The sequence below is a fragment of the Pteronotus mesoamericanus genome, unplaced genomic scaffold (genome assembly GCF_021234165.1).
Source record: "Pteronotus mesoamericanus isolate MK-2021 breed Mesoamerican mustached bat unplaced genomic scaffold, CSHL_Meso_final contig_52, whole genome shotgun sequence".
Lineage (NCBI taxonomy): Eukaryota > Metazoa > Chordata > Mammalia > Chiroptera > Mormoopidae > Pteronotus > Pteronotus mesoamericanus.
This window is the reverse complement of record NW_026555189.1, coordinates 630,221-656,062: the sequence shown is the minus strand read 5'-3', so window position 1 is coordinate 656,062 and position 25,842 is coordinate 630,221. Positions and strand designations below refer to the sequence as shown.

The 25,842-nt window shown below is 46.7% G+C and overlaps 1 protein-coding gene across 1 annotated transcript; it reads left to right on the top strand.

Annotated features, from left to right (window-relative positions):
* Positions 1 to 2,602: 2,602 nt before the first annotated feature.
* HSBP1 (heat shock factor binding protein 1) lies at positions 2,603 to 6,072 on the top strand. Its single transcript, XM_054579127.1, has 4 exons — positions 2,603 to 2,753; positions 3,357 to 3,423; positions 4,517 to 4,637; positions 5,811 to 6,072. The coding sequence occupies exons 1-3, from the start codon at positions 2,709 to 2,711 to the stop codon at positions 4,633 to 4,635; spliced, it is 231 nt and encodes a 76-aa protein (XP_054435102.1). The 5' UTR covers positions 2,603 to 2,708; the 3' UTR covers positions 4,636 to 4,637; positions 5,811 to 6,072.
* Positions 6,073 to 25,842: the final 19,770 nt, after the last annotated feature.

Below are 25,842 nucleotides of genomic sequence, written 5' to 3'. Positions count from 1 at the left end.
AATACTTTATAAAATACCAAGTATGGTACAAATTTAAAGTGGTATGACTTTAAATTGGGGGGTTGAATTGTATCCCACCCCCCCGAAAAAGACATGTTGAAGTCCAAGCCCCCAGAACTTCATGATGAGGACTTATTTGGAAACAGGGTTTTTGCAGATATACATAGTTTGGATAAGGCCCTACTGGAATAGGATGAGCCCCTACTCCCTAAGCAGAAGCGAGGACACACACGTCAAAGACCACGGGAAGATGAATGTGGAGATTGGAGTGATTCAAGCTAAGTAACATCTACAAGCTAAGGAGCATCAAGAATTGCCAGCAGCCACCCTGGCTGGGTGGCTCAGTTGTTGGAGTGTCGCCCCATACACTGAAAGATTATGGGTTCAATCCCCAGTCAGGGCATATACCTGGGTTGCAGGTTTGATCCCTGGTCGGGGTTCATATGGAAAGCAACCAATCAATGTTTCTCTCTCTCTCTCTCTCTCTCTCTCTCTCTCTCCCCCTCTCCCCCTTTCTCTAAAATCGATAAACATATCCCGGGTGAGAATTAAAAATTAAAAAAAAAAAAAAAAAGAATTGCCAGCAGCCACCAGAGGCTAGGAGAGAGACACAGAACAGATTCTCCTCAGAAACCTCAGAAGGAACCAACCCTGCTGACACCTTCTGGCATCCAGAACTGTGAGATAATAAATTTCTCTTGTCTTAAGTTGACCAATTTGTGGTGCTTTGTTACAGCAGCCCCAGGAAACTCATACAGCATCCTTCAATCTCAATATATACAGAGGAAAATCCTCAGGAAACGGCCCAAGGGAAAATAAATTCATACGTGAAGAACAAGTGAACACAATTCTAGGCAATGTCCCTAGATCCCTGTAAAAGCCAGTGGTTCCCCACTCAGGGTGATCCTCGCCCCACCCACCCCAGGAGACCCTTGGCAGTGTCTGGAGATATTTTTGGTTGTCACAGCTGAGTGGAAGTGGGGTGCTATTGGCATCAACTGGGTAGAAGTCAGAGAAGCTACTCAACATCCCACACTGTACAGGGCAAACCACATCCCCAACAACAAAGAATTAGCTGACCCAAAATGCCAGCGGTGCCACTGGTGAGCAACCCTGCTCTAAACTGAGACAACTCAGAGAATTCTAGAATGATAGAAAAGGGAGAAAGTCAAGTCAGAAAGTCCAGGGCTCAAGTCCTGTCTCTTACTTCCTAATTTGGCTGCCTGGTTTAAGAGGTCCAGTCCTCAAAATCATATAATGCCGATAATTATATCACAGGATTCTTCTGAGGATTAAGTTAAAACACTGAGAGATGTTTCTTTTAAGTGATCGTGTAAAGCACTAACCAAATGCCAGTTAACAACAACCCATTATAAAAAGTTTAGCCCCTCTGGGATAGGGAGGAAGATGGGGTGGGGGTGCAAGGAAGGCAACGGGGGAAGGGAGGGTGAAGTTGGAGGCAGGGGGTGAAGTTGGGAAAAGAGAGCTGAGTCTCATGCTCTCCATGGCCAATGTCCCAGGTTTGTTACAGACACCGGTGGGTTCCCTTACGGCCTCTCTGCAGCCAAAATCAAGCTGGAGTTGGCTCCCAAATACAGACCTTAAGTGAGATAAAGACTGTTTCTCCTACCCCTTGCCAATGAGACCCACTTCGGAGACCACCTGCAACGCTAGAACTTGAGATCCCAACTCAGTAGTGTCCCCTCCTTAAACCACCAAATCCAGTCTCTTAAACCGCACTCTGCTTACTCCTTGACAAACCAAACACCTTGCCCCACTCAACACCATGGAACATGTTGAATGAAAGAAGCCAGGTACTAAGGTGGCCTTACTGTGTGAATGCAAGGTGAGATACAGGGAAAACCAACCGATCGTGTTCAAAGTCAGTTCGGTGCATGGGTGGAGGTGAAAGGAAAGGGGCTGAGGGGCTTCCAGGGGACTGGTCATGTTTCTTGACTTGCGGGGAGGGGGAAAGGTGGGTGACAAGAGTGTGTGGGCTTTGTGAAAGGTAATTTAGGATCTCTGCACTACCCAGACCGTGCTTTATAGTTCAATTAAAAGCAAAAAACAACCTGCCCCACTGCACCAGCACATCCACTCATCCCTCGTGGGGAGAAGGAAAACCACTGAGGTCGACGGTGTAACCAGGCCCTCAGCTGCGCAGCTGGGCACCTGGGCCCTTGATGGTCTCAACCCTCAGGCCTCATGCCTAAGTTTCCCCTCCAAATGTTTGTGGGGTTTGCTGGAGAGCAGGCGGCAGCACAGGCCTGAGCTTGGCATATCGCAGGCACCTAGCAAGTGCGTTTCGATGGGATCAGAGACAACCAGCGCAGCCTTTAACGACAGCCTGGGAAAAGATGACGACAACCCCTTTAACCGCTAGGCCCAGTGCCTCGTTTCCCTTTTTTAACCCCCGGACTGAGTGCAGGGCGTGGCTAGGGGCGTGGCTAGGGCGGGCTAGGGGAGGCGAAGACGTACTGGGTGCCGCTGAGCAGGTAGGGCAGAGAGGAGGGGCGGGGCCTCGCCGGGGACGCATGCGCGAGACCGCAATCCTTGCCGGCGCGTGACGCCAACTACAGCTCCCACAACACCCCGCGGTCGCGCGTCTGTCATCTGTCGTCGCGAGAAGCCGCTGGGGGCGTCTTCGCTGACAAACGGAAGTGTTGGTGACGGTCTGATATATCACCGCCAAACTGGGAACCGGGGAGATGGCCGAGACTGACCCCAAGACCGTGCAGGATCTCACCTCGGTGGTAAGGGACGTCTGTGTGAGCCCGAGGCCTTGACATCCTGTGGTGGCGCAGGCAAGGCCCGCGGACCCGGGCGTCGTCTCCCCGGCCGCGGGGGGCCTGGTCTCTGGAGGCCGCGTTTCTAGAGGATTCTCCTGCTGAGGCCTCTGGCCACCTAGATCCCCGCCCTCCGGGCCGCTGGGCGTAGGCCGCTGCACCTGCTGACGTCCGCAGGCCCGTTTACCCTCCGCTCACCTGTTACTGAACCGCACCCCCGAGTGACCCCCTGGTCCCCGCCAGCTTCCAGCCCACACCCCTCGCTTTCCACGCAGCCTCCCGTCAGCACCTCCCTCACACCCGATGCCTACAAGCCCTCAAAAACTACCAAAAGACCCAAAGAATTTTGAATGGCAGCGGGGCCCAAACGGGGAGGGGCTTCACCAGCCCTGGAGCCTAATTTGACGGATAGGAAAACAAAACCTGAGACGGAAATTTCCTCGCTACAGGAGGCCAGGAGGCTGGGTTGAAGCTTAAACCCACGATTTAGTCTCCCTCTGGGACCAGGGCTCCTATCCTCATCCTATGGAGGGGTCTCAGGGCAAGCGTGGGTGTTTTGTTGTTTCATAGGTGCAGACACTCCTGCAACAGATGCAAGACAAATTTCAGACCATGTCCGACCAGATCATTGGAAGAAATATCCTTTGAATTTATGGTCAGCCTCAGATGGGTGTTTGGATCCTGTTTTTCTCGGTAGTGGTGTCGATGAATGGATGGGGTTCAGGTCAGCTTCAGTCGTTTACCAAATTTTTTAACTAAGCATGGATATACCGTATTTTGCTGTGTATAATGCACACTTTTATGCCCAAATTTTTTAGGGAAAATAAGGATGCACATTATTCATGGGTAGTACTAATTCCATAGCTGTATAAATGTTTTTAATTCTTTTATTTATGCTTGTGCATTAAAAGTGTAACTCTAGAAAGCAATGATGATACCCATATGCAAAATAGTTCTCTGGAATACAATAATTGGTTTTGTTGAACTTTTTAAATTGAATTAAAAAATTGAAACAAAAGGTTTTTTTCCTGAATGTTTGGGCCAAAAACGTGGGTGAGCATCATACACGGGAGCTCGGCATTATATACGGCAAAATACGGAGGTACTTTCCTTAGAAGCACTGTGTGAGGAGCTGGGGACACAGCCGAGCTAGGTGCCTGGCCTCAAGGTATTGGACAGTCTCTCATAACGATGCCTCGTATGATGGTTGACTGTGAGCTAAACATTTTATGTGTATCTTTCCTCTGAGCCTTGCCATACATAACCTGATGAGGTTATAGTGTTAACTTTTATTTAGCAGATGAAAGACAGAAGCCTGGAAAAGTAAAACTTGCCCAGATCCCATCACTAGTAAGGAACAGGGCTGGGATTTGTTCCTTCCCCAAGATCCCTGTACCCTTAACCACCAGAATGTAGCCGTGCCCTGCCTAACGACGGGGATACATTCTGAGAAACGTGTCAGGTGATTTTGTCCTCGTGCAAACATGTTAGAGGGTACTTACAGAAGCCTAGAAGGCGTGGCCTGCTGTACACCCAGGCTGTATGGTACACCGCTGTCATGTACTGGCCCGTTATTGATGGCAAGGTCATTAAGCAGCACATGACTATCCAAAGGAAACCGAAAAACCACTTTCATTAAGACAAGTGTGTTTAAGGCCGTAGTCCACAGGCCCTGGAGGAGAAGGCTAGAAGTGGGGGATGTTGGTGCGCTTCGTCTTTAACTTCATCACTTGATGATATGAGCAGTCGCATTGATGACCTGGAGAAGAACATCGCAGACCTCATGACGCAGGCTGGGGTGGAAGAACTGGAAGGCGAAAACAAGATACCTGCCACACAAAAGAGTTGAAGGTGAGGGAAGGGGCAGTACAAGTCTGGTGTGTGTCATAATTTTGATGGGGCCATTTTTCCAGTTTTTATTCATTGGATCTATATCCCCATTAGTTAACATTAAATAACCACTGAATTTATATCATTACAGCCAACAGCAGAAATGTGCTTTGTTGGCCTGCAAATTCTTATCACTGGTAGATTTTTATTTTTGTTTATTTTTTTCTTTAAAGATAACTCAAGCACCCATATTGTCACCTTCATCACTGCTTTAAATTCTAAGGATTCTTTGGGGAACAGTTCTTATACTCAATAAATGCCAGGGCAATAACTGGTAATGATTTAGATGAACTAGATTATGGCCACATTACGCCTTCACCCTAGAGTTGATCTAAATTTCTACTTTATAGTTTCAGGTACCAGAGGAAAGACTAATAATCAAAAATACCCAGGTAGCAAAAGAGCCATTTGTACAGATGGCTGCCTTATTCTCACTATAGTGGGTTTCTTCATTATAATCCATTTCATGAGGATTTTTAAACTCCTTATTTCTCCCATCTCATTTTTAGCATTGTAATTTTCCTATAAAAATAAAGTTCACTGAGAATTTTTAAGTAACTATAGTACCAAGCAGAATATATAGTAAGAGACACCTTTTTTTTTTTTTTTTAATTTTCTGGGTGTGTCCTTGCTGGGCCAAATTATAAGTTACTATGAAATACAAGTTGCTTTACAAAGTACAAGAAAATAAAGAGGTTTGAGAGATAAAAGACTTACATTTGCTGTTATCTTAACAATAGATTGGGTTGATTCTCTGAGTAAATCACATGATTGTTTTGTGTGGGTTGTCGTCTTTATTCCTATAGAGGGAGAATTTGAAAAATGTCCTACCAGTCTTAGAAGCTTCTCATATCTCAAAAATCCCATCAAGTGAATGAGAACATCCTCTTGAGAATTGAAGATTGAGTTACAGGGATGATACAAAGAAAGGCGTAGGAGGAGGAAAAGGATTCAGAAGTTTCTTTAATAAAAGATTTCCAATTAAATGTATTTCTGCCAGACTGTGGTGCAGAGAAAATAACTTTAGTTCAGTAGAGGGTTCTGAAAAGATTTTTAGTTGGTAATTTTAAGTATCATTTTTATTTGTCCTTATATGATGAATAACATGTTGATGGTTTTTTCCTTTTTCAATAGGTTGCTAATTTACACTGAAATCTGGAACATTGTTTTAACAAGCCAAGAGAAGACCAAATGGCTTTTTGCAACTAATTACTATACGTAGACAGGTTTTATATTGTAAGGTGTGCATTCTTCTAATCACATACTATATAGTTAGTTGGTAGAATGATTACCCTCCATCCCCGGTTTCTTGAACATGGTAACTACACATCTTGGATCTTGGTCAGTTGCGCTATTAAATATTAAACACTAAAACTTTGGTGGTTCCTACATAAAATTGTCAAATTTTTCAGTGTATTTTTGTGAAGTCATTTTCCTTCTATCATTTCTTTTGTAGTAGTTGCTGTTTGATAAAACTTGCTGTGTAATGTTTTTCTAGTAGACACATAGCATATTATTCTGTTGTAATTAGACTTTGTGAAGTAAGACATTTATTGAGTTTAGGGTTCTTTAATTCTGAACGGAGTGACTGTTGAACTAACACCAAATAGTATGTTGGTGGTACTTTTCAAATGGTTTTAAAAAATTTAAAAATTGTTTATTCAGAAATACCTGGCACTGCTCTATTGCCAAAACTCAGACTTGAACTTAGATTTTATGTCTAAGTCTTTGAAGTCAGATGCTAGAGTGATGAATAGTAACCACTGCCACTTTAGTGTGAGAATTTTTAAATATGGAAAATGACAGAATTGCCTGCTGCAATGAGGCATTCGTTCGCTAGAGTTTTGCATGAGATCTGAATCCTTTAGTAGGACCTTATATTGTTCATCTGCAATAGTTACCATACAAAATCTGGCAGGATTTTAAGACTCGGTTACTCCGTCTTTTCTTTGTGCTACTGATTGGAAGAAGAAACAGAAAAGGAAAAGAGACCATATTAGGTCCATATCAGTTACTTCACTAGAAAATAATAAATGACTTGTAGTAGGCTCAAGTTTTTAAGAAATACTGTTTCTTTAAACTATTTCTTACCTAACTTCTTGCAGAGTAATGGTTTTATGATTGATTATGGAAGACTGGGATAATAACTCCTGCCGCTCAGAAATGCGGTGTCAGGACTGCTAAGTTGAGAGGCCAGTGTTGGCTGGGAAGGGAATCCATGTGATTGGCACAGCAAAGTGATTTTGTATAGAAAAACATGAAAAAGTTGAGGAATGGTATAGTGCCTCCTAGAGAAAAACCCTTAATGAACACAGTATGATTTTTTTTAATGTTTCTATATCACCAGTCTTGATTGTTTGTACTGCAAATATATAATAACATTAAGAAATAATTTTTCCTATTTATAAGTTATATGGAGAACACAAAGGAGTAAACTCTTTCTGTGATAAAATGAATTAACCAGTATTACTACCCAGCTGCGAAAACTCCTCTGACGGGCCGGTAGGTTGTGCTGCAAGGCTTAGCCCTGAAAGCCCCAGAGCCTACTGGACCCGGCCACCCAGACGGAACGTGTGTGCGGGGCCTAGTCAAGCCTAGTAAACGGCGCTGGAAATGGTACGGCGGGAAGGTCAGCCAGGACGTAGGTAGGAGTTGGCTTCCTGAAGTAATGGAAGGATTCCTGAGGCAAGCTCCCCTGACCAAAAATATCTGCCATGAATAAAGGTGCCTAAAATCCTGCTATTGAAGCTTCCTTTGTGTCAAAAGTGATTTGTTTGGTTTTTCACATTTTCAGATTAAAATACACATACCATTTAGAGTATAGCTAAAACCTCTGGCAGGATAAGCAAAGGCAAAACGGGCAAGGCAGGCTCAGGCGGAGGCTGTGCTGTGGGAGGCCTCGGTGGCTGTCGGGTTTGCCCTGACGCATATCAAAGGAGGGCTGATGTTTTACTTGTTCCAGACGGAAACCTATGCCAAGTATGTTCCCCAGGACACTTGTCTTGGAGAAGTTCCGGAAAATAAGGGTTTATAGTCATCCGGGTTTAGAAAATTTGCCTTGTATTCACTTCATGAAAATTCACAGTACAAATTAGCATGTTGAAGGCTCTGAGGTCCCAGAGCAGAAAAATGTGGTTTCTTTTTCTCACCTGCCAGTTTCCAAGTTATTTGACCAAGGATCTTTTTTTATACTTAGCACCTAATTAACATTTCATTGAACTAGTGTTACAGCACACAGAGAGAGAGCCATTAAAGTGATGCAAGGAAGAACATTGCATTCCATTTATAAAGGAACGCCTGCGCTGCCACACACTTGACCCACTCTCCAGGCAAAGCTTCCGCCTCGTGTGGAACAGGCTTTGTGGCCCCGGTGAGGCCTCCCATCTGCACAGATGGACGGTTTGCCTCCACTCTTGCAACAGTACCTGTCGGCAGTGAGAAATGCCTGCTAAGCCACAATTACCCCGCCCTGCCACCACCTCTTGCCAGTCAGCCTTTCCCGAACAACCTTGGTCTTCCAAAGAAACAAATACCCCCCACCCCAGGGTTGCATACGTCCTCCCTGTCCTGTAGCCTCTGCTCCCTGGCTTGTGGCATGGCCAGTGTGTGTGTGCGCATCAGCACCCCTTTTGAGTCCCAGTTATGATCTTTTTGTGCAGGAAAATGTCTGCCTCTCTTATTCCCCAACTAGTTTTTGTTCATTTAAAGGCCAAGAAGATCCTACTTAGGGCTAATGAATCCAAGCAGTATGGAGGTGCTCGCTCCAAGCAAGGCAGCCTTTCGGCTGATCGAAGGCCCGCGTCTCCCAGGCTTGGAGGCCTTACCGGCTTCCTCATTCAGCTTCTGGTTAATCCTGTTTTGCTCCAAGCCACAGGATGCTAACCATTTTAATCTTGCTGATCAATTTTGTTTCTCTACTGTTTTGTTTCTAGTAAAGTACTATCATGTTTGACCTTATCAGAACAAACATACAGTATTTCAGGAAATTAAAGATTAATTTGCCTTTGTGAGTCCTTGGAATCCTAACAGCACTTAGAGCAGTGTTGCTATGGAGACAGAGTCTTCCAAACAGTCAACTCAAAATGAACATTTTTAACATCCTATTTGTAAATTGAAGGTTTCCTGTATGGATAATTATGTTCCTCTTTTTTTTTCCATATTCTGTGTAGTTGATATGTTTTGGATTAAAATGGAGGCATTTGCACAATATGTTGTCAAACCTAACCCTGAGTTTCCTAGCAACAGGCAACAATTGTTCGTAGCACCACAGAAAGCATGTATTATGGACACTGTACTTACGGCTGCCGCTCCAAGCATTCTGTTTGCCTTACCTGGCCCAGTCTGACAACCCCGAGTTAGGTTTGTATCTGATCAGTCCCCATTTAAACAGAAGGAACCCAGGGTTGGGTTTCAGTCGACCAGCCCCGCAGAGCTAGCAGCAGTAACTGACGGCAGAGCTTGCCCTGGGCTGTGGCGTCCACCTCTCCAGGAGAGCTGAGCTTTCCAAAAGCTTATCTCAGGGCTACGGAAGTCTTAAAACAGTATCCATGCAGCCATCACCTGGAATCCTTGTTTTCCGTTAATGACATTAAGCATCTGTTTTAGCTTCAGCCTCTTTCAAACTCCTTTTCAATGACTCATAATGGTGGTGAGGGGCATGAGTCACGGCCCAAAATCGACAACCAAAGGGACTGGGATTGCTCATTACGCTCCTCGACCCCACAAACCACTTTGGAAATAGGAAAGGAGTTTGGTCTACAAGCTAGCTTGACTAGTGTAAAAGAATCGGTTCCAACACTTCGCCCTCACATGATGAGGCTCTCACAAGAGAGGTGCCTGGAGGTGCCTCAGACACCTGCCAGGGTTAGATTTATATCTGATAGATAGGGAACATCTGCTTCCATGCCACCGTTGGTGAAATGTCATGTTTTGTCGCTCGCTCCTTGAGCAAGGCCAAAGAATGTTTATATACCACATAAGGAAATTATATGCACGTCACATGGCTGCCACCCTGCTTCGTGGCCATAATCTTGGCAGTGTATTAATGATTTTCTACTTTGTGGACACATTTTCTCCAATTATTTCTGTTGGTCAATGGCAAAATGTCTAACCTTCCAAAGAGGAACAGAATGAATTCCCAATGCTTAAGAATAGCCTAGATTCAGGGTCAGGCTCTTTGGAAGCGTTTAACACAGCCCTGTAAGCAAAAGGGGGCTGCATTGTTTCTTGAGGCAGAGGCCAGGAGGGAAGGCAGCCCCAGGCAGAGGGGGCGGCACACCTCCGCAGACCTCAAGGGCCCAGGCTTGGACCATCCTGATGCATCCCGCAGAAAGAACGCCGTTCTCCTTCCCTTTGTCTCAAAGCAGGAAGAAAATGTTTCCCCAAAGGTATCCCCACCCAGCTGACTGCACCACAAACAGTCCTTGGCAGGGCACAGGCCTCGCGTGACTGGCTGCGCCAGTGATTCTCACCTTTTGATTGTCACAACTTGGGGACTGGCAGTGCTTCTGGCATCTGGTGGGGAGACCAAGGACGCTGCTAAACATCCTGCATTTCACAGGATGGTCCCCACCACAAAGAATTCCCCTGCCCCAAGTGTCAGCAGTGCCCAGGTGGAGAAACCCCAGCTTCACCCATTCATGGTTTAACCTGTGCCCAGGGCGAGGCCTCCTCTAATAGCTCCTGGACCCTCACGGGAGGGAAGGTAGAGACCAAAACTGGGATTCTATCAGAAAGCAAAGCGTTGGCTGTTGGGTGGACAACACACAGTGTCTGTCACAGACCTCTTAGATACAGCTTCTGGATTATGAATTGTAACAGTAGAGGTGGTTAAATAAGGTCTTGGCTGGTTCTCACCCTTCACTGCATGTTAGAGGCACCTAGGGAGCATTTCAGAACCTCAGGACCAGGCAGCGTCCAGAGGCACTGCAGCAGGAATCCCCGCAGGTGGGCGCAGACAGGGTTGTTTTGAGCTTGCACATTGCGTCCAGGTTGGGAGCTGCATTCCCAAAGGACTGTCTGTGGCTGCTCTTCGGTGACGCAGTCCACCAAGCAAATTAGATGGGGCTCTGCCAAGCTTCTGTGTCAATGCAGCTGATGCTCCCAACTTACACAGTCAAAACGGGCGCCTCATCTGGCACTCGGTTTGATTCGCGTGTCATTTTTGCTTTAACGACTGGATGTGCCACCACTGTTGGAACAAAGGGATGTCATTCCCCGACAAGTGATGCCTTGTTAACCAGATTCAACGTCAGGTGGACCTCAGGTCTCTGACTGCCCGCCCTGCCACGCCTGCCACGGGCGCGGTGCAGGTGTTCAGCTCCCGTGCTGCTCAGAGCCCGTGAAGGCTGCCGACGTCAGCAAGTTTCCCTGCTGGAGTTTTTCTCTCTCCATTCAGCCTTCAAAAAATCCCTTCCTCAACCATTTACCTCTGCCTTTTATAGATCTTTAGAAGTTGCCAACCCAGTGAGTGTTTCCAGAAAGAAACGTTAAATATTAAATATGTTAAAACTCAGGGCCTGTTATGAGGAAGAAAACATAGTTAATGTTGATGGGCTGTAGATAATCATCGGAAGGGTCATTTCTGGAAATGTAAATAATACAGTTGTTTCTTTTAATGATACTTTGCCTTCTCCTGGGAATGTGAGAAGATCACTTGACTGATTCTGCTCCAAAATTCTATTGAAGCAAAGGACGAGCCCAAATTATTTGTGGAACAAAGGCCGGGGACTGGTCTGGTACCCAGACAGCAAAGATGGAAAGGCTGCAACGCACTGTCCTTGAAAGAAATCAGTCTCTCCCCTTGATAGGCTGGCATCACTGATGTGAACCAGACTCACGTTCCTCAGTTAGAACCTGTGTTCATTGGGCCCAGAATGAATCTTAAAAATTCTTTGGAAACCAGCTGTCAAATTTATGTTGTCTTGCTGGCAGAATTTTAAAAAGAAAGTTCTCCTTGGGGGCCGTGAGCCCTCATCACCAGGACCCGACCTCCTATCAGAACCCCGTGCCTGAGGTGTTGACTTTATGAAACATACATTGTGTGCTATCATCTTCAAAAGGAAATACCGGAAGATTCTTTTAGTGGGTCAATCTCATTGTCTTAAGTGCAGATGAGGCTTCACCATGATCTGTGATCCGGCTTTGTCCTCCTCATAATGAGAACCAGGCCTCGTGGGACCCTCCGGCTCAGCAAAGCCGGTAATTCTGGAAGGAATCACTGAGAAAATTCACCTCACCGTGAACTCTGCCAGAAATTCCTTAGGTTTATTCAAGTAAATCTGTATTCCCGAACAATTCTAAACAAGATTTGCTAGTAATGCTTTAACAGGCGCCTGTTTGGCAAGTCAAAACTTAAAGAGTCTCTTTTCGTACTAAGTAATATAATAAACTGGGTAAGAATTCTTTGAAACTAAATTGATGTGGTAATTTGTCTGCTTTACGCCATATTTAACAGCATTGAGATGTTAAGCGTTTGCTCCCCTGGGAGGTAACAACTGTTCTCTTCTGGATTTTATAACTTCTCCTTCACAGGACCGTGTATTTGGTGTCAGTTCTAAAAGGTTTGCAATGGCATCTGGCCAGAATTACCCAAGTTCTAATAACATGCATTCTTCCGCATTCTAGTGATATCTTTTGTCCATATTCTGGTCTGAAAAAAAGGTATGTGCTCTGGCTTGGATTTAAACAAGACATACATAGAATATTTTTTCCTCAAGAAAAAAAAAAAATCTGTATTCCAGAACAATCATTCGTTCAACCAAACAACCTTATGGCAGTGGTCCTTAAAATGGGTCCCCAGGCCAGCAGCAGCAGCAGCAGCAACGGAAAATGGTTAGAGATGCAGATTCCCAGGCCCCGCCCAACCCCACTGACTCAGAGACCCTGGGTGGGGCCCAGCAGCCTGAGTTTTAACACACCCTGCAGGGGATTGTGTCTCAAATGTCAGAACCAGGGCCTTAGCTGTCAACTTTGGGTGTCCAGTAGCTTTGGGGGTCAGACCAGTCTGAAAATAAGCCCCTGGGGCGGCGATCGGCAGATTGCCATGCAGATTCCTGGGTTCCCCTTTTTGTATCCTGATCCAGTACAGATGGGGGAGGACCGGGGGAGCCACATTTCCAGTGTCACCGCCTGCCACTGTTATATATTATTTCCTATGCGGGCAAACATTGCTTAGAGAAATGAGAGAGCACGGAAGATACTCTCCTGCTGACTCGCTCAGGCCTGGGCCAGTCCTAAGGTAATTTAACAGGAATTGATTCTTAATTAGCCAGAACATCCGAGCACCGGGCTGGAGCGCGACCTTTTCAGCCCTGTGAAATGAAGGGTTTGCCCTGCAGCCTGAGGAGCCGGACTAGCCCCGGGAGCCCTCGCTCCTCGGAGATGCGGATCACTTTAAATCAATTGGCTTCTTATTAAAACGTACTTCAATAAAAAATAATTTCAACTCTTCTTATTTTTAATTTCACCTCTTTTCCAGAGAAAAGGAAGGATGGAGCTCATTCTGACCCTGATTAATCTCAGCTCTTAAGCCACAAAAGGATATCCAATCCTTCAAAGCTGCCTGAGTGTTTCAGTTGATTAAAAGGGTTTTAAAGAGCATGGTAAATATTTTACCAGAAGAAGTTATTCAATAAGAACTTATTTGTTAAAAACTAGTAACTTATCAGTTCGTTTATCTTTATTTTCACAAAAGTGCATTCTTTTCATCTGCGCACTTCTTTTTTCTATTCCTGCAGCAGGTTAACCTATGAGTTGGTAATTCTGTAATATGTAAGTGTATTGAAATATAATTTAACTTGTGAAAGTAACAGGATTTTACTAAAAAAAGAAAAAGCACTGTAAAATTATATTTCAAAAGAACATTTGGAGGACTTTAAGCACAATTGTAGGTACTTAAAAAGAAATCATGTTTGCTGCTTTAAAAAAAAAAAAAAGGAACAAGTTTCTCATTTATCTTTTGAGTCATCCATCCTAAAGAAAATAACTAACCCATGACTTTTTTTTCCCTTCTTATTGGTAGAAAGGAAAGGATGTAAAGCTTAAACCCAAAATCAAGGCACTAAGTTCAGGTATTTATGGTCAGATACTTTATTTCAATAATAAAGAAATTAGAATACTTTCAGTTGTAAGCAATGACTAAAAATGGCTTAAATAGTAGGGATATGTAATGACCTGATAAAATGTGAAGTCTAGAGGTAGGCAATTCTGGGAGTGCTTAATTTACCAGGTCCACTCCGCCCCGACGCCGGACTGGCTGCTCTATGCTTCCCTTGCTTTCCCCTCCTCCTGATACATGTCTCAAGCATCACATCTGAGGAACAACCCAACACCGTTCCCAGAACCCTTTCTCCTTGTCCACCTCTGTTACGGGTTGAGTTGTGTCGTCCCAAAAGATACGTTGAACTCCTAACCCCCAGTACCTGTGAATGTGACCTTTTCTGGAAACAGTCTTTACAGATGAAACCAAAGGAAGATGAGGTCATGTAGGATTACGATGAGCCCTAATCCAACGACTGGGGTCCTTTTAAGAAATAAGAAGAGACAGCAAGACCGACCAACACAGGGAGAGCAAGCACCAAGTGACAGCCGTGGCAACTGGGGGAAGACTGGAGTGATGGGTCTCCCAGCCAAGGGACACCGAGAACTGCGAGCAGCACCAGAAGCTGGGAAACAGGCATGGAACAGAGCCTCCTTTACAGCCCCTAAAAAGGAACCGCCCCCGCTGACACCTTGACTTTGGACTTTCAGCCTCCAGAACCATGAGAGGAACACTTCCGTTCGTTCGTTCAGCCCCCTAGTTTGTGGTCACTGGCTATAGCAGTCTCAGGAACTAACCCAATCTCTGATACAGAAGCCAGAGAAACCAAATGTGCACTTTTCTACCTTCTGACTCCTACTACCCACCAGTCTCTCTCGAGATTGTCACATTTTGGGAAGTGATTACAGTGTCCAGTTCCTCAACTACATGTCCTTGGCACCCCGCATCGCCACCAGCCACCAGGGCCCAATCTGTCCTTGCTTTGGGGAAGCAGCTAGCTTCTGCGCAGTCTCCGCTCTCCTTTTACCCTGACGCGCACTCTCAGGTCACCTAGACCTGTGCTTGGGGTCTGTTGCTGGTCCCAGAAGCCCTGAACACCCTTTCTTCCCCGAGTCCTCATTAACTCATTTGGACAATCTCGGGGTGACTGGCTTAGCATTTTACAGCTGGCTTTTTAAAAGAAGTCATAACTGGTATGTCAAGGGTTGATTTGGTTTGGAGAAATTAGGATTTTTTTAATAAGCAAGTAAATTGGGAATTAAATTAGGTCTAAAATTCATTTGAGGCTTCTGACAACTTGTTTGTGGGAAGTAATTGCTCTGGTGCTGGCGAATTTAGTAATCAAAGAGAAGCTTAAGGAAAACTGAACATTGCAAAAAGAAGAGGGAAATAATAAATTTGAATTAAGAGTTCATTCTCCCAAACGTTTATTTACAAAGGTTTTCAAACATGCAGGCAAACCAAAAGAATTTCCCCAGTGAGTACCTGCGTATGCACCACCTAGACTCTGCAATTAACACGTTGTAAGCGGGCAATAGAATAAAATAATTGGCCCTTCTGACTCCATCTTGCTCACACCTGCCCAGCCCCTAAAACACCCCTGGCATTGTAGGCTCCTGCCCCCTCATTCAAATAGGGGAACAGGAAGCATCCCAAGTGACTTGGCCACCCCCTGATAGGGGGCAAACGGAACTTACCTTTCAGTCAGCGCCTGGTTTGGTATCTACATCTCGAATCCAGCAGGGAACACAGTTTGGCCCAGGAGCCAAATTTTCCACCCAGGGCATTTTCCATTCCGTCGATACCCCGCAGGCTGACTTAACGCGCAGGGTCAGCCGACTGATTTTTTGTGGATGTGTTATCCTTTGCCAACCTCAGATTTCTTTATTGGAAAGACAATAATCCTCCCTATAGAGAGGACCCCGCCACATGACTGAGCTTTTCACTTCCACCTTTGCCGCACATCATCCCTTCTGGGCTGATACACTGACTCTCGTGGATATGATGCTCACGGGGGACAAAAGAAGAATGGTCATCGATAAAGCTCGAGGGGAAGCGCATCAGTTTCATCTGGTGGATCCTGATGGAGCCCAAGAAGCAAGTCGGTCAAACCAGCCTGGGACCCAGAGATGGGGGATTGCCCAGCCTAGAGCACTGCAGGAGATTCCTCTTGGCTGGTCTCCGAAAAAGGGGAACTGAACAAAAGAGTTCAAATAAGATTCGGCAGATACAGCAGAAACCTGACAAGGCTCCATCGGAACTCCTAGAAAGGATTCACCAAGCTGCAGGCGCAACTCCAGTGCTGACCCAGAGGCCCCTGAGGATACCGGGATGGTAAAAATGACTTTTATAGGACAAAGTGCACCTGATATCAGGAGAAAACTACAAAAGTTGGATGAAGCTTTTGGCATAAACCCTTCTCAACCGGCAGACACTGCATTGAAGATCTTTAGAGACAAGGAACAGAAACAAAAGAAGGAAGATGCAAAGAGGAACGCCGCCTTCTCGGACCCTCCTCACACAGACCCCTGGTTAGAAAACACCTGACTCGTCTTCCCCAAGAGGATGATCTTAATTTTAAGAATGTGACCTGAGTCTTACATGTTCCCACGGGTCACAGTTTTGTTTGTGGATCCCAAAATGAGAAGTGGGCCTGAAGCTGTCTTGACAGCTGGTATGTAAGCAGAACCTGCCTAAATTAGGCTATTTGGTAACTCCATTCTCTGTCCATAATGTCTCAGAAACTGCCCGTTGGCCCAGTTCCCTTACGCTGTTCGATAGGATTTCTTGTGATCTCCCTGGTGGACTGCCTGATGGAGAGGGTTATGTCTTTGGTTTCATCCTCTCCCCTTGGTTGTGTCTGGCAGCTCATCAACCTATCAAAAACCTTAGGTACTGTTGTAAGGAAACAGCTACTGCCCTTACTGTCCCGCAAATGTTCTTAGACGCGCTTGCTAAAGTTGTACTTTATAACCGTATAACCTTGCTGAACAGAGTGGAGTATGTATGGTGGCTAATACTACTTGCTGATCTTATATCAACTCCTCTTCTGAGGTAGAGACCCACGTTGCAAAAATCAGATGACAAGCTACTTGGTTCCAACAAACTTTAGAACATCAGAGCGGAATAAGTGAAGACGGACTGGGAGACTGGTTCTCAGGCCTCTTCTCATGGGTCACAGGTGGTGTACGTTCATTCCTAGGTGGTAATCTCAAGTTAGGTCTCACTCTCTCTCTTATAGTTCTGATGCCCCGTGTTATTCAGAATAATTACGTACTGTATATTTGAGGGTGGTGCTAGCATGGCAAAGACTACTAAAATAAAAAAATCCTAAGCCCCCCTGCCTCAGAGGGGCACTAAGGAATCTTTCATAGATCAGGTCAAATGCTTCCATTCCCCAAAATTGCCCCACTACCCCAATCAGCAGGAAGCAGCCCCACAGGATTGTGGAATGGACCAACTGACAGTAGGGAATGATAATAGGATAAAACAATCAGTCTTTCTGGCTCCATCTTGCTCAAACCTGCCTAGTCCCCAGAACATGTCTTCTAGCAACTTCCGCTTAGTCTTGCACACAGATATTCTAATTATTAAAGGGACCTAATGTAGCCTAGAAATGACTGAACCGCCTCCCTGCTCAAAATGACCTCCCCAAGGAGAAAAGAAAGGTATGTACAAAAATGTTCATTGTTTATCAAAGGAATCTCGTGATTGGAACCACAGCAGCTGGAATTTCTTGGCCCAAAGGAGAGAAGACTCACCACTTGCCCTAGCGCCTGGCTGATGTCCAGATGTCTCCTGTCACCAGCCACCTCTGACCTCAAACCTCTGCCACTTCCTCCCTTCCCTTGACATGAAAGAACTGTGAATTCTGTACTTTCTCAAGACAGTTCCTCAGGACTCTAGTCCCCCATCTTCTCGGCTTGCTAGCTTTCCAAATAAAGTCGCTGTCCTTGCCTCAACTCCTTGTCACTCGACTTACTGGCAGTGGTGCAGTAAGGCATTCAAGCTTTCACTTGATTACAGTTGTATTTGCTTAATCGTATCTGTATTCTCTTTCCATCCCTCTCTCCATTGGAGATTCAGTTTTTGAATCAGATGAACAACAACCTGCCCTGACGACTCTTTGTAGAAAAAGTGTGAAGCAGACTCTGAGCACTCACTTTCCAAGTTCCGCAGCCCAGGATAGAAGCCCCTCGTGCCTGACCCCCTGTGATCTTGTGATCTGTGATGCATAGCATACGTTTGGTCTTCACCCTCATTTCTGGCACTGAGCTCCTAAAACCCTTGGAATTGCCTAAGTGGTAGGAACTATAAAGGCATCTTCATATCCATTACCAACCCCTTGAAACCACACCTGAGTTTATGTTAATAAGGTGACTTTGGGAAGCACCTCAAGATGGGGCCCGCTGCGCAGCCCACACATGCTCAAACATACGCGCTGGGAGTTGGGCCCCCCCACCCCCACCCCGTGAGCTCTGCTGCCTCTGTGCTGGCTCTCACCATCACGGCCGATGGCCACCAGCAGTTCCCAATTACATCCCACCCTCTCAGGTGACAACCCCCTCAAGAAACAGTTTCCCTGAGCTGAGCTGAGCCAGGGCCCTCCACTGAGACCAGGGTTGGGATGAACCCACTCATTCAAAGCCCTAGAATTGAGAAAGGTACAAAATGTTGCCTAAATAGTATAGGCTCCTATTTCCAGGCAAAGAGTGAATGTCAGTTCAGGAAGATGCACCTCATTTCCAAGTCTTTCTCGGTGTGTGTGTGTCCCTCCCTCCTCCGCACTGCATCACCCCATTCTGCAGCCCACCCCGGGTCACTTCCCCCACTGAGCTCCTACTCTGACACAGACATGGAACCCAAAGATGAGTCTCTCTCTCTTTTTTTAAGATTTTATTTATTTATTTTTAGAAATGGGAAGGGCAGGAGAAAGAAGAAGAGAAATATCACTGTGTGGTTGCCTTTCACACACCCCCATCTGGGGACCTGGCCCGCAACCCAGGCATGTGCCCTCACTGGGAATTGAACCAGACCCTTTGGTTCACAGGCCGGTGCTCAGCCCACTGAGCCACACCAGCCAGGACCCAAAGATGAGTCTCTTGCTCACAACTCAGTTGAACTCTCACCTTGAGCTCTTTAGTGAATCCATGACTCTAAAAAGTTGGAGGACATTTATTAAACACCCGCTGAAAGCCAGGAACTGTGCCAGGCCCTCTAACAAAGGTGCTCCATACTGGCTGCTCATCAGAATCACCTGGAAAACTTTTCCCACCTCTCTGGGGCGCACCCACAGGAATTCTGATTGTATCGCTCTGGCATTTTGCCCAGGGCATCAGTATTTTTCCCTACCTTCCCTCCTCCAAGGGTACACAGCCAGGGTTAAGAATCCCAGCACTGGAAAATGAGACGCTTAGCCCTACCAGCACTTGGAAGAGTCGCCTTGAGGGCTAAACACGGAGGTGACAGTTGTGTGTTTTAGAAACAGCCTGAGGGAGGCAAGAGTGCACGGGGTTAGGGGTGAAGCAGCTCTGGTTTCAAGCCCCAACTCTAAAAGCAGGCCTGGCCACACAATCTTGCGGGACCCATGCAAAAGGACACGCCGGTCCTTTGTTCAGAAACTGCTAGAGCTGGCGGGGGCGGGGCCGGGCAGGGGCGTTCTGAGCGTAAAGCCCTGGACACGGGTCTTATGCCCTGAAGCCAGCCCCGGATTATTGCTCTTGACCTTGGGAAAGCCTTTTTGACTACCCTAAGCTCCTGACTCATTTCTGCGAAGGGGAGACTATTTACCTGCCGGGTTACGGCGCAGATCACAGGAAGACCGTGAACCTGCGGTGCTTAGGGCGGGGCTTGCAAACCCATTTAGAAGGTGAAAGGGAGACGAGAGGAGAGGCAAAAGGAGGTAGAGTGAGCGGAGGTCCCATCTCCACCTGCAAATTAAAAGTTGAAAGCTATCTACGTTGCGTGGTGTCCTGCCCCCGCCTGGGAACCGCCCTCACACCTTGAGCTGTGGCCAGCAGAGGGCGGTTTTGAGCAACTAAAGCTCCAAGAGTCTGTGAAGCCCCCAAACTCAAGGGAATCTTTGGCAAGAAGGTATGGCAGGGAGCCAGTAATTTACTCCCAACTCTGAAAACTAAAGCAAAGTCCCCCAGAACAATCCCAACCTGTGCCCTTCATCTTGAGACTAAGATAATAAATAGATTAAAGCAAAGGGCAGGGACAACAGTGTGGTGAGCGGGGAGGAGGTGGAAGAAGCTATAAGGGGGATAAATGGTAATAGGGAAAAAGTACAATAAAAATAAACTATTTTTTTAAAGGCACATGAAGTATCACTTTCCTGGGGCCCACAGCCCAATTCCTTTCACCTCAGTCCCCAGGACAAAGAACTTCAGAGCCTTGCCTGTCTTTCCCAAGACTGGAAACAGGAAGCACTTGAGGAACACATCCCCATACAGTGTTTCATTTCATGTTCACAATGACCTGAAGAGGTAAGCATTTTTATATCCTCATTCATTTCTAAACAGAGGAGTGCTAGAGCTATTTCTAGGGTGTGCTGGCTCCCTCCCACCCCAGGAACTTTGCACGTGCTGTTTCTTTGGCTACAGATACTATTCTTCTACTCCACTCCTTTCTTGGTTGACCTATACATACTTCCATCTCTGTTCAATCACCACATTATCAGGGAGATCTTTCGAATCATGCAGGCCTTGCCAGGTATCCTTGTTTATTGCTTCCATAGCAACCCATCCTTACCTTTCAGGGCTGCTATCACAGTGTATGTGTAGAGTGTGTGTCTACCTGACTAATGTCTTTCCCTAATTAGTCTGGAAGCACCAAAAAGTCAAGAACCCACCATTTTGCTCACCACTGGTTCCCCAGTATCTTGGACATTGCCTGAAACATACCCATAAATGTATTTGTTGAGTGAATAAGTAAACTTGCCCAACATCACACAGCTATTAAGAGGCAGAGCTAGGCATTCAACACAAATCACCTAAGTCAGTCCACTTCCCACTTTATCTCGTTGCCAAATATGGGCAAATGTCCACTACAAATAGGGTAAAGAAAATCATTTTTTTTCCTCTTTCAGTGATAAAGCTTTCCTCTGTTACCATGTCATGTTTTCCTGAACCCATACAAAAAACATAAGTTTGCCCCTCCAAGACAAACCCCAGTTTCTACACCTTCTCTGCCTTGAAAACATTAATAAATAAAACATGTTATAATAAATAGATGAACCAGGCAAAGGAATTGTTGAAGGTCGGGTTTGGGAAGGAGCAAACTACAGGATTCCAGGGTCCCAGAGGCTCAAAGAATTCTACAGGCCATCTGACCCCCATCACCCCTTTAAAGGAGGGGGAACAGAGAGGTACAGAGAGGTTAAGTGACCCGCCCTAAAACATACAACTTGTTAGTCCAGTGTGAATCTCTTATTCCCAAACATATGCTTTTTTCAGCTTCTGTGTTTCTGCAACCAAAGGTTGCAGCAGATGTCTTTTTGGGAGCTCAAGAAGACATGGGCTCCAGTAAGCCCTCCACGGCTGAGACGCATCTCCCCCTCCTCTTCCAGGGAAGGACTACTGAGTGTCTGTTGTTGTCTTATTTGGGCTTCTCTCAGAAGCGAACCCTGACTTAGGGTTCTGATGTCAGTATGTGAGAGGTGAAAGAAACACTTATCGGGGAACTAGAAAGTGAGGCAAAGAAGGGAAAGCAGCTAACAAAGGGTGGGTGATTGAGCCAGCTGCACCTCGGGCACCCCTGGAGCTTGGTGCCCCCAGGCGCTTTAGAAGCCAGCCTAGGGCAGAGTTACCCCCCAAGGGTAAGGGAGCTGAAATATTCATCTACCAGCTTCCATCAGCCATTGCTTGAGCACTGCTGGGGACAGAGCAGGTGGGTATGAAGTGATGGTAATTCACCGGCACCGGTGGCAACATAGATTTCGGTGAAAAAAAAATAGCTTTCAGATGAAGAGATGCAGGTGCTGGCAGTCTGATGTCAGGCTCGTGTTACTGAAGCTGTAAGGATGGGGATATGAAAAGAACACTATGGTGAGTAGAACTGTGTTCCCCAAAAAGTTATGTTGCAGTCCTAACCCATAGTACCTGTGAATGTGGCCGTATTTGGATATAGGGTCTTTGGAGATCTAATTAAGATGTTTTACTGGTTTAGGGTGGCCCTAAATCCAATGACTGACATCCTTAAAGGAGTGAAACAGGACAGATGTAAAACACCCAGGACAAGCCATGTGACAGCAGAGGCTGAGACCAGATTGATGCTGCCACAAACCAAGGGGTGCCAAGGACTGCCCGGAGCTGCCAGAAGCTGGAGGAAACAAGGAAGAGCTCTCCCTTAGAAGCTCCAGAGGGAACATGGCCCTGCTGACACCCTGACTTCAGATTTCTGGCCTCCAGAATATGAGAGAAAACATCTCTGTTTTTGTAATCCCCCATTTGTGGCACTGTGTCGCAGTAGTTCCAGGAAATGGTTACAGGCCTACAGCACAGCATTGCCAACTATTGGTGATTAAAATTCCCACACAGTGCTCAGCACTTGAAAGATGCTCAGTGCATAGTTACACGATTAGCAGTTGGCAGAGCCAAGACTTTTTTTTTTCTTTTCTGTTTCTTTTTTTCTTTTTCTTTCTTTCTTTTTTTTTTTAGAGAGAGAGGGGGGAAGGGCGGGAGAAAGAGAGGGACAACAGCATCAGTTGGTTGCCCCTAGTACATGCCCTGACCAGGGACAGAACCCACAACCCAGGCATGTGCCCTGACCAGGAATTGAAGTGACCTTTCACTTTGCAGGACAATGCCCAACCAGCTGAACCACATGGGTCAGGGCAGAGACCAGATTTTTATCCAGGTATGTCTGCCCCTCAGAGCCACAGGGTAAGTTTCTCTCCTTTTCTCCAGTTGGCCATCCCCACCTCACCCCCAACTTTGTCACTGAAGAAGCTGAGCTGACACTGCCAGCATCCTCCTTAGCAGGGCAGAGGGTTAACAAGTCTGGAATACCTTGCATGGTAACCATTTAACAATTAAACTCCGCTGAGGCAGATACCTTTATGACACTCAGTGGTTAAGGGGACTACAGAAGGGGACTGGAACCTTTGTAATGAAGATAAGGGGGAGGTCAGGGAAGAACAAAATGACAGAGCAGGACACTGAGTGGGCCCTGGGCTAAATAAAGCAAAGGCCTCCGGGGCCTGGGCCATACCTGTCAGACCACCCTTCCTCCCCCGACTGCCTCTCCTTGGCCAGTGTTACTGATGGGGGCACAAGCATAGGAAAGAAGATGCTCTACACCTGCCTTTTATGGGATGGGAAAGGTGCACCAGCCCCTTGCCTGGCACTGAGCCCATCAACATCAGCAAGAAGGAACTGGGGGCTTGGCCTTTTACAAAAGGAAGAGCTAGTGTAGCCAGGCGGAGCTGCTCCTTCTGACATGCCATGTCAAATTGCATTTTAATATAAGGGGCCCTGGCATATTTGTAGACGCCTCCATCGCTGCAACCTGCCTGAATCTCCAGAGAAACAACAGCAGCCGGGTAAGGAGAAGTGAGGGGTGGGGCGAGAGGGCGCTTCTCCTAACACCCACAGGGCAGAAGTTTCAGGACTGCCCTGATGGCTTGTCCTGGTCACTGGATTCTGGAGGGAGTTATGCTCAGGGACAGCAAAGAGGCAGAGGCAGGGGAGATCACAATGTCTGCCTACAGAGGGACAGGGAGAAGGGTGCAGGGTGAATTACTATCTTTTTTAATGATTTCATTTATTTACTTTTAGAGAGAAGGGAATGGAAGGAGAAAGAAAGGGAGAGAAACCTAAATGGGCAAGAGATACATCAATCAGAGTTGCCTCTGACATACGCCCAACTGGGGACCTGGCCCTCAACCCAGGCATGTGCCCTGACTGGGAATCGAACCAGTGACCTCTTGGTTCACAGGCCAGCACTCAATCGACTGAGCCACATCAGACAAGGCATAGTATCTTTATTTTGTACGTTTCTTTATTGTTTGGCTATTATAATAGGCATATACATGCATGACTTCCAGAATCATTTTGTTTGTTTTTTTATGCCCCAATATGCAGGATGGCTCATGTGCCCAACTTTCCTGCTGTTTTCGCATGGTGATGGAGCTACAGTGATCAGCAGGGATAGGTATGCAACGCGGGGATCCTAAGAGTGCTTCTGGTCAGTTCTACTCTGCTCTGTAGCAGCCTGGCCAAGGGATGGCAGCGCCGCGCCCAAAGGACAGTCCAAGTTCACACACACCACGAAAAACGGTACACGGCAAATAGCACAGGGGACTGCCTGGCTTAGTGTTCAGTTCTTCATTCCCCTTCTGTGTGATCAGGATCACATCCACACCCAGGACAAGCGCGACCGGTGCTGTACCTGCTGCTGGACCACATGACTTCCTTCAGCCAATGCTTGCCACGTGCTTTCTATTGGCCAATGGAAAGAGAGCAGATGCGCCCCTGGAACAGACGGGGCGCGTGCTCATTTGTGCCGGGAGAGTACTGGGCCTGGGCGGTGCTGCCAGTCCTGAGCCCCGTGGGTCTAGTAGCTGAACGTCCCGCCGTCGCGCCCCCACGAGAGAAGCGGCGACCGCTCAGTGCAGCGGCCACTGCCATCCGTGCAGGTGAGGGCGTCTGTTTCATTTACGGTGAGTAGTCAGTGTGACAGCATTTACTTCCAGGAGGGCCTGGCTAATACAATAACACTGAAAAGTCACCTTGACTGATGCAAAAATTATCCCAGGGCTCCCCTTTCCCTCGTGACTCTGGCAAAACCATCAGGTCACCTACTCAGCCCTCCCCCCGCCACACACGCTCGGAGTGCACCCCGTTCCAGGCCAAGCAGAAACTTTGTCAGGTGTTGATAACAGGTGCAAAGGACGGGCTTGATTGCTCTTTCTCCGAAATAACAAGCTACGTTCAGGCAGAAGGAAGGCTGGAGGGATGCCCTGCAGCCAACCTGCTCCTTTGTGACTGAGCCATTGTGTTCAGTAATTGTCGGTGGTTCAAGGTGTAGGGCCTGTGAACTTTTCAGGACATAACAAGCCTATTGGAAACCTGGAAGAAAATGGTCATCGATGCCAAAATGCAAACAGGATATTGCAAAGACCAACACACGTTTAAATACCTATCTGCAAAATATATCATTATGCCAACTTTATTAATGGTTATAGTAAACATTATAGCGTGTCATTATATTGGAGAGTAAGTTGCAGATTTCGTCTTCTCATGTCACAAAAATGTCCAAGTACGCACTGCTAAGAGCTTGTGGCCAACCGTTAATTAGAGGCTTATGCTGAAATAACTCAGGAAGGCTTTAGTGTTAAGTATCAGGCCCCCTTGGTGCCCCGCCAAACAAATGGGGGTGTTTTCCTCACATAACAAGAAACCTGGGGCGAGCAGTTTCCCATGTATATTTGGCTGGAGACAGTCACATATCGATTCCCGAACCATATACTGGTACAGAGAATAAGGCTGCCTTTACTTACTGAATAAAACATTTCCTCTGTGCCAGGCATCATCCTAAGCACTTTCCAGCACTAACTCAGTCCTCTTGCAGCCCTACAATATGAGTGTAATTATTATCCACACTTTACAGATGAGGGAATTCAGGTGCAGAGAGGTTAGGTTACTTGGTCACGGTTGCACCACTTGTAAGCAGAAAAGCTGAGATTTTAGTTTAAACGGTCTTATTCCAGAGTTTACATTCACACTATACTGGCTCTTGATGCCCTTACATCAGGAGTCCTCAACCACTGGGCAGAGGACTAGTACCAGCCCGGGCCTGTTAGGAACCAGGCCACACAGCAGGGGGTGAGCTTGAGCGTCATGTGTTTGAACCATCCCAAAACCATGGCCCCCACTCCTGGTCCGTGGAAAAAAATTGTCTTCCATGAAACCAGTCCCTGGTGCCAAAAAAGGTTGGGGACCACTGCCTTATACGATGCAGAGGCATCCTGGGGCCAGGGGTAGCAGCCGCTTCTCCTGCTGGGTGACCGCTTTGAGGACGGAGCAGTGCCTGCAGGAAATCCAAAGGCCCTTAGGAAGGAGAGCAGGGATAGATACTGACAGTGGTCCCTCCTCCTTCCCTCTCTCCCTCCTCCCCTTCCTC